Below are 13162 nucleotides of genomic sequence, written 5' to 3'. Positions count from 1 at the left end.
ACACTACACAACTATGTAAGGAGCCACGTCTACATGGAGCTTTGCAACACAAACAAACATTCTACATGGCAGATGAAACCATTGCCTGAAAAAGAAGGTGGATTGTGAAACAAAATAAGCTTTTGTTTCTAATAGAATAATGCCTTCATATTAAAATGACAGCATTTCCACACATCAGGTAACACAAGAGCTCTGAGCCTACACTTTGATCAAGTCCTGTCAAATCTCTTGTTAGACAGTATCTGTCGCATTTTCTCAGGATTCAAGAGAAAAAAAGAAACATGGCTACTTCAAAGTGATGCTTCTAAACACTTCTCAGCATAGGAAAAATGTGATTTTCTCAGATTTTCATGTTCAGCTTATATTCTTGTGAAAGGAAAGTAAAAGCAGATGCACAAGAAGTCAAGTGCTTTGTAACATTAGAAACATCTAAGCATCTAGAATAAAAATCCTTAAAGAACAGAAATGATGAAAGTAATCCCAAGGAAGAACCAATTTCCGCATGCTGCTTATAGTAATACATATACTTTGTGTATTAAATTTAACAAAACATGTTTGAGGAGGTAATTATGTTGAAACCGTTAAATCTGTGCAATTCCCATGAAGTGACTTCTGACATACTTTAACCTCTTGACGACCAGCTAACGCCGATTGGCGTAAACTGGTCGTCTGCGGGTTACCATGGGAGCGCCCTTTCCATGTCAGTTCACGGAGGGTGTCTCCGTGAACAGCCGGAGAGCCGCCATCTCGCCGGCAAAATGTAAACAGGCGGGGAAGAAATCCCCGCTGTTTACATCATACGGCGCTGCTGCGCAGCAGCGCCGTAAGGCAGATCGGCGATCCCCGGCCTCTGATTGGCCGGGGATCGCCGGCATATGATAGGCTGAAGCCTATCCTTCAATGCGCAGGACGGAAATCCGTCCTGCGCAGCACACAGGGGAAGGGAGAGGGAGGGAGCTGGCGAGAGGGCTGAAAGCGCTGCGGAGGGGGGCTTTGAAGAGCCCCCCCCGCTAAGCAACTGCAGCCGGCGGCGATCAGACCCCCCCAGCAGGACATCCCCCTAGTGGGGAAAAAAGGGGGGTAGTCTGATCGCCCTGCTGCACTGCTGATCGGTGCTGCGGGCTGTAGAGCCCACGCAGCACCGATCAGTGTAACATCCCCTGGTCGGCAAGTGGTAAAAACATTCCATTCACAAAAGTCAGTCTCATTCTCAGGTCTGTGCATCACGTTCAGACATAATGATATTGTGTTCAATACTCTGTTCAATGCTCTGTTCAATTTTGTGGAGATTGTTGGGCTGTTTCAACCTTAGTCTACATTAATACTAAATCCATAGTGTTGCATATCAAGAAAAATAGGATTGCAACACAACAATGATCAAAAGTCGCACCACACATTTTAGATGTGATGTGACACATACAGTGCAGCATACAATCCATAGACTTATGCTTGCACTGCACTCAGAACAGTGCACATCCATGCAGTGCATAATCCCAATGCAATGCATTACACCGCAAACATGCTAGTTTCAAAGTGCCATTGAAATACAATTGCATAGCATTTCAATGCAATTATATCATCAGTTGCACCATGGCGCCACGGACAGCGTTAGGCGGCCACAGAGTCTAAACCTTACCGATTCCATTAAAGCTCTCCACTAGGTTACATAGCTACACAGTCTAGGTCAGTGATCTGCAAACCTGCCTCTCCAGCTGTTGAGGAACTACAAGTCCCACAATGCATTGCGAGAGTCTGACAGCCACAGTCATAATTCATAAAGGCAAATGCATTGTGGGACTTGTAGTTCCTTAACAGCTGGAGAGCCAAGTTTGCAGATCACTGGTCTAGGTCATACCTGTTCTCTTAAAATGTACCTGAGAAGAACGACAATGGGCCGCATTCCTGGCATTCTTCCCCTCCTCCTTCCCACAATGCAGAGTTGTGAGCAGGCGATAGTAGTCGGTTAAAACTCACCAATTCCAGTGTTGCATATCCATGGCAACAGGGTGTCATATGAATCACCCTCAGGACGTGCCAGCGTATTACCCACTGGCATGGTCCTGACAGCGAGTCATGTGAAGCCTTGTTGCCATGGAGACGCAATGCTGGAATCGTTGAGCAGGTGTTTTAACCCACTGCTATTGCTTGCTCGCGACTCCGCAGGGAAGGGGGGGGGGGAGGCTAGAGGAATCCGTGGACCAAAGTTTGCCTAGCACTGATCTAGAACAAACCTTTTCTCTAAGGCTATTCACAAAGGTAGGTGGACCTACAGTCTAGGCCAGGGGTTCCCAAACTTTTTCGGTCAAAGGCCGGAACAACATACTTCAGACTGCTGGAGGGCCGGAACATTAAATGATGTTGAAAAACATTACATGGAATCTAGGTATTGATTCCCTCAATCATGCCTAGAGGAGAACTCCCAGCAGCAGCCATTCAGTCACGCGGCGGCCCGAAGAACATCTTTGTGCACCAGACAGTGAAGCTTACCCAGGTGAAAACCTGCCATCCAAGTGGACAGCAGTGTCACCTGATGCAGAATTGGATTGGAAGCCATTGAATTGCTGCTTGCTGGCTTCTACATGTGTAAGGGTGGTGCCAGGACTGCTATTCTGTATGCGGGCTGCCAATATTTAAAGGTGCAGTGGGTAGCATCTATAGTTATACATTTTGTTTGGGGGACCAGTGAAAAAGCCTCGGCAGGCCGCATTCGGCCCACGGGACTTAGTTTGAGGACCACTGGTCTAGTCTGTGCCCCTACCGATAATTGAAATAGGTTAAGGAGAACTGCATGACTAATTTGAGGTAAAGCCTCCTGTCTGCTGTGTCGTCGTCGTCGTCATTTATTTTATCCATTAAAGCTACGATGTTTAGTGTTGTAAGGGGACTGTAATATTTTTGGAATTCCCAGAATTCCACTTTCAAATATACATTAATATTGCACAGTATAATTTCCTCTTTAAAGAGACTCTGTACTACAAAAAAAACAAAAAACGAAAAACAGCTCTGTGGGATACTTGCCTCGGGAGGGGGAAGCCTCAGGGCCCCGACCTCTGAAGATGGCAGGAATCCAGCGCTGGCTTCACCCAATCCTCCCCCCTGACAAGCAACAATTTACCTCTCCGGGATCCAGTGCAGGCGCAGAAGCGGCTCTTCATGTGGGCTAGACGGAAATAGCCGTACCCGATCGTATCCACTCTACTGCGCAGACGCAAGTCGCAGAAGAGCGGTAACGATCGGGTTCGGCCAATTCCGCCTAGCCAAAATGAAGAGCCGTTAGTACGCCTGCGCAGTATCGTGGTAGGTAAATATTTACCTCACCGCACTTCGCAGGGTCCCGGCACTTCAACGGAGGGATGGAGGAGGACAGGGGAAGCCTTGTTAGGATCCAGAGGCTTACCCCTCCCGAGGTAAGTATCTCCCAGAGAGGTTTTTTTTAGTTACAGATTTTCTTTAAAAGGAACCTGAGATGTGAGACTTATGAAAGCAGCCATATTTATTTTCTTTTAAATAATACCAGCCTGGCAGCCCTGCTGATTTGTTTGGGTCATCAGTGTCTAAATCACACACCTGAAACAAGCATGCAGCTAATCTTGTCAGATTTGCCATAGAAATCTAATCTGCATGCTTGTTCAGGGTATATGGCTTAAAGTACAAGAGGCAGAGGATCAGCAGAACAGCCAGGCAATGTGCATTATTTAAAAGGAAATAAACATATCAGCCTCCATATTCCTCTCATGTCGGGTTATCTTTAAAATAGAGTAGAAGCCATCACTGTTCAGCATCCCAGACACACATTACACTCAGATCAAGCCTTCTTCATAAACAGCTATTGTTGTGCAATTACACTTTCACAAGGATTCACCTTCAAGAATCGACAAGCAGAATCCTGTGTTGTTTCTAGAGATCTAAACAGTTCTGCAAAAAGCGAGACTTCAGTAATCCAGGGTGTAGTTTTTCTTAAGGATGTCATGACATGGAATATAAGTGATTAGATATTTGTACTCACCTCAACATGTTGGCAGGTCTGAATAAGCTTGGCTAGCAGCATTTCCATTTCTGTATTCCTTTTGATGAGGCTGGTAAGGTTGCTTTCCAAACTTTGCTGCAGAAGAAAAAGTACAACACAGGGCTTATTGACACGTTTGAAGAAAGACATAATACATCAAGTGAGAATAGTATTTCTATACTCTATGGGAAAAGGAAATGAGAGCAGACAATTCTTACAGTGTCACAACTCCGAAGGAGAGTTCACATCTGGAGACAGAAGCCCAGGTTCTATTTAATAGATTCAATATTAAAAGCAAAGTGTTAAAGCTCTGTTCATATAAAATGATGATTAACACTACAGTTAGTAGGCCATGTCTTTTGTTTGTAAACACTGCCTAAAACTGGCAGAAACAGAACAGGGGCACAGGAGAACATAATGCATAGAATGGTATGCTTTTTACTGTATGAATTTTAGAGTACAGATTCTCTTTAAGAACAAGAGCAATTTTCACATCACACTCCTCTCATTCATTCGCCAATAACTTTATTGTTACTTATCACTCTGAAATCTTTATTTTATATGCATTTTAGAGGGAATAATAAGGGAAAAACCCAAAATTCATTATTTCTAAGTTTTCGGCCAATATAGTTTTACAATAAAACTTGCTGCTGTGGGTTAAAAGCCACACATTTTAATTGCCCATGTGTCCCGGTTATTACACCATTTAAATTGTGCCCCTAGTACAATGTATGTTCTGACAAGCATATGCACTACCTTAGGCCACTTCCCTTTGTCCTAAGACCAAATTGCACTCCTACTAGGTATCCTAAAACACACTGCCTTTATATATTTTATCGTATACTACCCCTCCTCTTGTTTCCCCCCATTCCCTTTAGACTGTAAGCTTGCAAGGGCAGGGCGAGAGAGCCCTTTTGTCTCTTGAAAATCATTATACATTTTATCATGTTACTTTTATCATTGTCTTTACCAATTCTGTATTTTGTATTGTTTTTGTATTTTGTCACTTATGTATCTTTTATATTGGTGTACACCATTGTCTGTATTATTATATACCCCATGTTCGTTTCTTACTTTGTACAGCGCCACGGAATATGTTGGCGCTTTATAAATCAATAATAGTAAAGTATAGCAATAATATTTTATCTGGAAATAAATGTTTTTTTGTTTTTTTACCATTTAGTGATTTATAATTCTACAGTATATCACTAATTACAAGCCTTTATTTTCCAAAAATAAACAGTAATATAAATATTAAAAAGTCCATAAGGTAACCGATAATTTATTTTTTTAATTATGTCTTTTTTATTCAAACATTTTATTTTAGTAACTATAACGTAGGGGTGTAAGGAGATAAAAATGCATGTATTTCTATATACAAAGTGTATGTGTGGGTGCATTCTGACTTTTTGGCCACAAGATAGTGCTACACTTAATTGTCGAGACTGTAAACAGTACACAGAACTATTAAGGCTACTTACACACTAAGGCGTTGCGTTTTAGGGGACATTATGGTCGCATAACGTGCCCCTAACGCAACGCATGGTGGTGCGGGAGAGGACATTAGAGTGAGCCGCGTTAGGCGGCTCTATCCGCATAAGGTCTCCCAGAGTGGCGCTGATTGGCCGGTGGGACCACGTGATGCGGAGCGAGACACTCCGCATCACGTGGTCCCGCCGGCCAATCAGCGGCCACCAGTGCAGTGCATATTAAGTAGCCATGTGCGCGGCTACTGTGGCGGCATCTCCCCGCCTCCTCTCCGCCCCCCACTGAGCATGTGCAAACAGTCTAACGTGGCTAAAGCCGCGTAGAACACACAGCATGCTGCACTTTCACTACAACGTGCAGCATTACATTTAACACAACGTGGGCCCACTTGTGTTACATTGCTGTGCGTTGGGGGAGCGTTACAGGCTGCACTAACGTGCACCTGTAATGTCCCACTGTAAAAGCAGCCTAAGGGCCCTTTTCCACTAGCGCGTTTGCGCTAGCTGAATCGAAAAATCGCAAACCGCTAGCGATTTTACAATCGCTAGGGTTTGCTAAATAACATAGGAATCGCGGTAGGGTATTTCCACTACCGCGATTCATTTTTTTGTCAAACACGATCGCGCCGCGGAGCGATCTTTACCGCGATTTTGCTATGCAGTACAGTGCATAGCAAAATCATAGGAATCGCGGTAGGGTATTTCCACTACCGCGATTCATTTTTTTGTCAAACACGATCGCGCCGCGGAGCGATCTTTACCGCGATTTTGCTATGCAGTACAGTGCATAGCAAAATCATGAACGCAATCGCCGGAGGTTTCCTGACTTTTGCGATTCAGCAATCGCTAGCGTTCAGCGTGAACGCTAGCGACTGCTAGTGGAAAAGGGCCTTACGTGTAACGGTTTACGTTTGTTTTGTGAATGAAATGCTGGCTTTTCATTCATCACAGGCACTGTGATCAGGTTTGGGAAGAAGCGGTTACCTTTCACAATCACGGAATGGCAGGACTGCAGCGGAAACAAACGACAGCAGTGCAGGGATTGAGCACTGAGAGGGAAACTTAAGGTTGCCATACACCGGTCGATTTGCCATCAGATTTGACCAACAGATAGATCCCTCTCTGATCGAATCTGATCAGAGAGGGATCGTATGGCCACCTTTACTGCAAACAGATTGTGAACCGATTTCAGCCTGAAACCGTTCCCCAATCTATGGTGGCGGTGGTGCTGTCGCCAACCCCCCCCCCCCCCCCCCCCATACATTACCTGCTCCGCCGGCGCGAATCCCCGCTGCCGCTGCTGTCTTCTCCGCTCTGGTCTGGTCTCCGGCATGCTTCACTTCTTCCTGCCCGGCAGGAAGTTTAAACAGTAGAGCGCCCTCTATTGTTTAAGCTTCCTGCCGGGCAGGAAGAAGTGAAGCATGCCGAAGGCCAGACCAGAGCGGAAAAGACAGCAGTGAGCGGGGATTCGCGCCGGCCGGAGCAGGTAATGTATACCCGCTGTATTGCGTCAGTCGTCGGGCATTCGAATGCCGCTAGCAACACACTCCCGACCCGCCTGCGACCGAGAAAAATCTTCGGCGCGGATGGGTTGACGGGAATCGATGTGAACGATCTATTTCGGACGGAAATCGATCGTTCTGTCAGCGGTGTGCGCGTCGATTACACAGCCGTTTCGGTCACTGTGATCGAAACGGCTGTATATCGGCGGGAAAATCGTTAGGTGTATGGGCCCCTTAACAAGTACGTGTATTTACTCCCCTGATGCTGAAAAAAGTTTCCAGGCGCATAAATACACGGTACAGTGGTCAGTAACTGGTTAAAACCCTACATTTTATTGTTTGCCAAGATAAACAAGCTCACACAGCAGTAGGACTGAAGAGACAGCTCACCAGGAGGTGATCACCAATTGAGAAGAATAACTGATCTGATTCAGGAGAGAATGCACTAATATGTCCTTGTATATACTTATATTTATGCTTGGAGTGGAATTGTAGAGATGTGCTAATAAATATGGTCCAACAATGAAGTTTTATCATTTATTTTATCCTTTTTTAAATAAAGAGTGCCCAATTAATCAACATATATTATGAATTAAACCAAAACATGAACCTTTCACCTTTAAATAGTAATGACAGGATACTAAACCGTGCTATTAGCTACATTTACTTCATGGCCCCTATTCAGATGGACTGTTCCTGCATCTTTCATCCATCAGTGTGTGACTGATAAGGATTACAAAACTTTTTTTATGCTTAATTTTAAAAACATAAGAGCACTGTTTAGTAGCTCGTCATTATTATATAATTATAAATAAGAAGAGCAGTATCTGGCACCAAATGCAGCAGGACAGAACAATTGGAGCAGAGACAAGAAGCGTGCACATCCAAGTTGCTGTCAACGCCCAATATGAAGAAGAGAGCAGGGAACCACTTCAATAAAATCCCTTTATTCCAACTGGGAAGAGCAGGTACAAAGCAGTGAAGGTATCCTAGTGCCTGACAGCTGTTTTGCTGGCGACACCAGCTTCTTCAGAAGAAGAATATACCTGCCAGAATATACCAGTGCCCTGAATTCTCTTCTTCATATTTGTGTGCTTGGCACTGTACATACACAAAAACATGCACTGCAAAAAATAATTCAAAAATGTGCTTTTAATTAAAAAACAAACTAAAAAGTGCAGTAGCAATAAAATAGCACCAAAAGAAAGTTCTATTTGTGAGAAGAAAGGGAGGTAAAATTAATTTGGGTGCTAAGCTGTATGACTGAGCAATAAACCGTTACATTTGTGAAGTGGCAAATTGTAAAAAATGGCCTAGTCACCAGGGGGTTATAAATCTCTGGTCCTCAAGTGGTTAACAGACAATGACAATATTAGAACTGGGACAAGGATATAAAACAACAACAATATAAGAGTTATACAGACACCCAGAGTGGCAAATTCATTAAATCAGTTGCAAAGTGTTATTGTTTTTTTTTTAACACGCATAAGCAGGTTTTTTTCATTAGCGTATATGTGAAAGTAAAGAGGTGATAACAACAAAAATGTAACACTAATTTTTTTTTCATTAACACATACAGGCAATATTTTGTACATTTATTGGGCTGATTATGTGCAAGTTTACTAGTCTCTACGCAATGTACGTAGTAAGTTAATCAAATAGTGTAACTTACGTTATACATACAACACTTATGTGGGTGGACTGCACCGGAAAATTAAATTTTTTTAATCTTAAATTTCAGTTTTGGAAATGTGTGCAATCTAAGGCAGAAGTGTGATCATCGAACAATCAAGCGTTTCATTCACAATAGTCAACAGGGTCGCAAGAAGCATGTGGAAAAGCCAAGGCGCAAAATAACTGCCCATGAACTGAGAAAAGTCAAGCGTGCAGCTGCCAAGATGTTTGGCCACCAGTTTGGCCATATTTCAGAGCTGCAACATCACTGGAGTGCCCAAAAGCACAAGGTGTGCAATACTCAGAGACATGGCCAAGGTAAGAAAGGCTGAAAGACGACCACCACTGAACAAGACACACAAGCTGAAAAGTCAAGACTGGGCCAAGAAATATCTCAAGACTGATTTTTCTAAGGTTTTATGGACTGATGAAATGAGAGTGAGTCTTGATGTGCCAGATGGATGGGCCCGTGGCTGGATTGGTAGAGGGCAGAGAGCTCCAGTCCGACTCAGACGCCAGCAAGGTGGAGGTGGAGTACTTTACTACTTGTGGGGCCTTTTCAGGTTGAGGATGGAGTCAAGCTCAACTCCCAGTGCTACTGCCAGTTTCTGGAAGACACCTTCTTCAAGCAGTGGTACAGGAAGAAGTCTGCATCCTTGAAGAAAAACATGATTTTCATGCAGGACAATGCACCATCACACGCATCCAAGTACTCCACAGCGTAGCTGGCAAGAAAGGGTATAAAAGAAGAAAAACTATGACATAGCCTCCTTGTTCACCTGATCTGAACCTTTGAGAAAACACGGAAAAGCCGCCGTGAGTGCTCAGGATAAGGCGGCTGATTCCGCGTTCAACATGGCGGATTCCGCGTCCGACGCGGCGGTTTACACGCATAGGCCTACTTCTGTCCGCATGGCGGAACGCGGAGAAACCGCCGCGTGCTCGGATAGCGGTGCGGCTGGTTCCGCGTCCGGCACAGCGGATCTGGTGTGGCTGGGACTGATAGTCCACACAGGTTCAGAAGGACGCTCGCGCGCGTTGAGAGGCAGAGCTTTTATGACAGCCAGAGAGGTGTCAGCTGACCAAGCCGGTCAGCTGACAATTTTACCACTTCCCATTGGTCCAGCACTTAGGGGAGGCGCTGGAGAGCGCTAGGGTATATATACTGGATGCTGGTCATTTCTCTGGTGTCTGCCATTGCGATCACTACGTGGTAGCACTCAGACCTTTTGCTAATCTGTGTTGTTATTCTCTGTTATACTTCAGACTAGTTCCAGGGTGTTGATGATCAAGGAACTCACACCCAAGACTAGGGAATTGTATTATCGTTCTGTTATACTTCAGGCTAGTTCCAGGGTGTTGATGATCAAGGAACTCACACCCAAGACTAGGGAGCTGTATTATCATTCTGTTATACTTCAGACTAGTTCCAGGGTGTTGACGATCAAGGAACTCACACCCAAGTCTAGGGAACTGTATTACTATCCTGTTATACTTCAGACTAGTTCCAGGGTGTTGATGATCACGGAGCTCACACCTAAAGAATAGACATTGTTTATATCTGTTATGACTTCCTGCTTTCCTGACCACTCTCTTGATCTCTGAACTGGTACTTCGCTATATCTGATACTCTGTTGCCAAACTCTGCTTGTCCTTGGATTCCGTTTCTGTCTCCTGTCTTTGTACTTATTCTGTCTGTCTGTTGCCGACCTGGCCTGTCCGACCTCGAGAACTCTCTACCCTGTTGGGAGATAGTTCACAGACCTGTCAGTGACACTTCACCATGGGTGTCACTCACACTCTGGTCCTTCCCACTCACTGCCTGGCTCCGCCCCTTGGGGAGCCTCAGGCCATTGTAAGGAAGCTGTTCTTTAGGCAGCATCTCCTACTGCCTTGCACCCCCTGTACGGGTGCTTTCCTCAAAGTATTACTGTTGCACCAAACACTCAGTTATTACTCAGGTGTCCAGAGGTTAGAGATATATCTGATTATCGGTGATACTGCAGATCATCTATAATCGGGTATATATCTGTATTCTCGGTGATACTGCAGATCACCGGTAATCAGATTCTCTCTGTGTTACATCGATCGTTACAGAACCTCATTGAGAACCTGTGGTCCATCATAAAATGTGAGATTTACAAGGTGGGAAAACAGTACACCTCTCTGAACAGTGTCTGGGAGGCTGTGGTTGGTGCTGCACGCAATGTTGATGGTGAACAGATCAAAACACTGACAGAAACCATGGATGGCAGGCTTTTGAGTGTCCTTGCAAAGAAAGGTGGCTATATTGGTCACTGATTTGTTTTGTTTTGTTTTTGAATGTCAGAAATGTATATTTGTGAATGTTGAGATGTTATATTGGTTTCACTTGTAAAAATAAATAATTGAAATGGGTATATATTTGTTTTTTGTTAAGTTGCCTAATAATTATGCACAGTAATAGTCACCTGCACACACAGATATCCCCCTAAAATAGCTAAAACTGAAAACAAACTAAAAACTACTTTCAAAAATATTCAGCTTTCATATTAATGAGTTTTTGGGGTTCATTGAGAACATGGTTGTTCAATAATAAAATTATTCCTCAAAAATACAACTTGCCTAATAATTCTGCACTCCCTGTATGTATGTATGTATGTATGTGTACAGGGCCTGTGTGGGTACAGAGCATGTGTATGTGTGTATGTATGTACGTACATAGAGCATGTGTGTATTTATGTATGTATGTATATAGAGCATGTGTGTATACATGTGTACAGAGGTGAGTGAATCTGCTCCCGCTGCAGAGGGTGGCGCGGGGGTGATTTGTTGGAGGACATCCGCACAGGCACCTGCTCTGCCGGTGGTGGTGGTGGTGGTGGTGGGGGGGGGGGGGGGGTGACACGGAGCAGCAGACGTGACTGGCTGTCATTCTGGTTAAATCTGCCAACATTATTGAACGCGTTTTCTTTTTGAAAAATCTTTATTTAGAAAAACAAGCCAGAACAGTACAAGATATAGTTTGAAGACACAGTCAATTTGTTCAGCTTATGGCAATCAAAAATATAGATAATATCATTTTAACAATTTTACATAATATGTAGTACATCCAGGGTCCTTGATATCCCCCTATTGGAGTATATAAGGGTGAGGATCCTACTTTTTAATATAAGGGTCACATCTCTTGAATAGTGCTTGTATCCCTCTGTTTGTACCTTAAAGAGACACTGAAGCGAAAAAAAATATATGATATAATGAATTGGTTGTGTACTATGAATAATTACTAGAAGATTAGCAGCAAAGAAAATATTCTCATATTTTTATTTTCAAGTATATAGTGTTTTTTCTAACATCGCATCATTCTCTAATATGTGCAGATTATACAACATTCGGCATTCAAAATGATTCTTTCAGAGCAGTCTGTGAACTAATGAACTCTCCTCTGCCAGAGGAAAAGTAAATGGTTAACTAACAGTTGAGATAATAAAAGTCAGAAAACAGCCCTCTCCACGACTTTTGAAAGTCGTAGAGATAATGGCTTTTTTGTATACAGATAACAACTGGAGTTTCTTAACTCTTCCTGAACTGGAAACAATTAGACTGATGTATCTGATCTTAATGTTTTATTTCTTAGCTGTACTACACATATAAATCATAATATCATAGTTTTTTTTTCGCTTCAGTGTCTCTTTAAGGCTTTTGCCACTAATGGTATAGGTTATGTACCCATTGGCCGTTCTTCTAGTGATAAAGAAAAAAGAAAATGTAAACCTAAAACAACAACAAAAACAACGTCAAGACCACTATGTATCTCGGGTGACGCTACCCCATTTTTTATTTTAGAGATTTGTCAGAATGACAGGGGGCGTCTGTATGTGACAGTCTCACTTTATCTGAATTACCTCCTATGTAGCTAAAAAAAAATTTTTTTTCTTTCCTGAGTTATGTTCATATCAAATACTAGGAGTTGTTTTACCACCTCTTTTGTCCCTCCTCTATCCCTCATTCGCTACCACTGCTTCAAACTCCTCCGACTCTCTAAATGCCGACCAACAGTTCCATGTCTTTCTGAATACTTCTGTTCTATTTTGGGCCACGTGTGCCAGTTGCTCCATTGTATATACCAGGTCTATTTCCCTGACCACCTCTTGCATATCAGGTGTCGCTGTGCATTTCCAGTGTCTAACTAAAGTACACTTAGCTGCATTGAGAATATGTCTCATCATAGATTTTTTATACTTCCTGATTGACCAGTTGTTGTGCTGTAGCAAATAGAATCCCGCAGTGAACGGAATCTCTCCCTCCATCACCCCACTTAGCAGTTTTTCTACTCCTTTCCAAAAAGATAGTAGCTTAGGGCAGTCCAAGAGGATGTGTAGGAGCGTGCCCCTATGTTTTCCACATCTCCAGCATTCAGGGTTAATATCTGGAAAGATATGTTGAAGTTTAGAGGGAGTCTGATACCAATGCGTCAGAATTTTATAGTTAATTTCCTGGATACGTGTTGCGAG

General features: G+C 43.4%; 1 protein-coding gene across 5 annotated transcripts in view; it reads right to left on the bottom strand.

Moving 5' to 3' along the window:
- Positions 1 to 13162, bottom strand: part of MID1 (midline 1) — a 776611-nt gene that overhangs the window by 152108 nt on the left and 611341 nt on the right. For all 5 annotated transcript variants that reach the window (XM_068269892.1, XM_068269894.1, XM_068269889.1 and 2 more), the window contains exon 3: positions 4007 to 4102. In XM_068269892.1, coding sequence (XP_068125993.1) covers positions 4007 to 4102 — 96 coding nt within the window. The remainder of the gene's footprint in view (positions 1 to 4006; positions 4103 to 13162) is intronic.

The sequence above is a fragment of the Hyperolius riggenbachi genome, chromosome 2 (genome assembly GCF_040937935.1).
Source record: "Hyperolius riggenbachi isolate aHypRig1 chromosome 2, aHypRig1.pri, whole genome shotgun sequence".
NCBI lineage: Eukaryota > Metazoa > Chordata > Amphibia > Anura > Hyperoliidae > Hyperolius > Hyperolius riggenbachi.
This window is presented reverse-complemented; position numbering and strand designations above follow the sequence as displayed.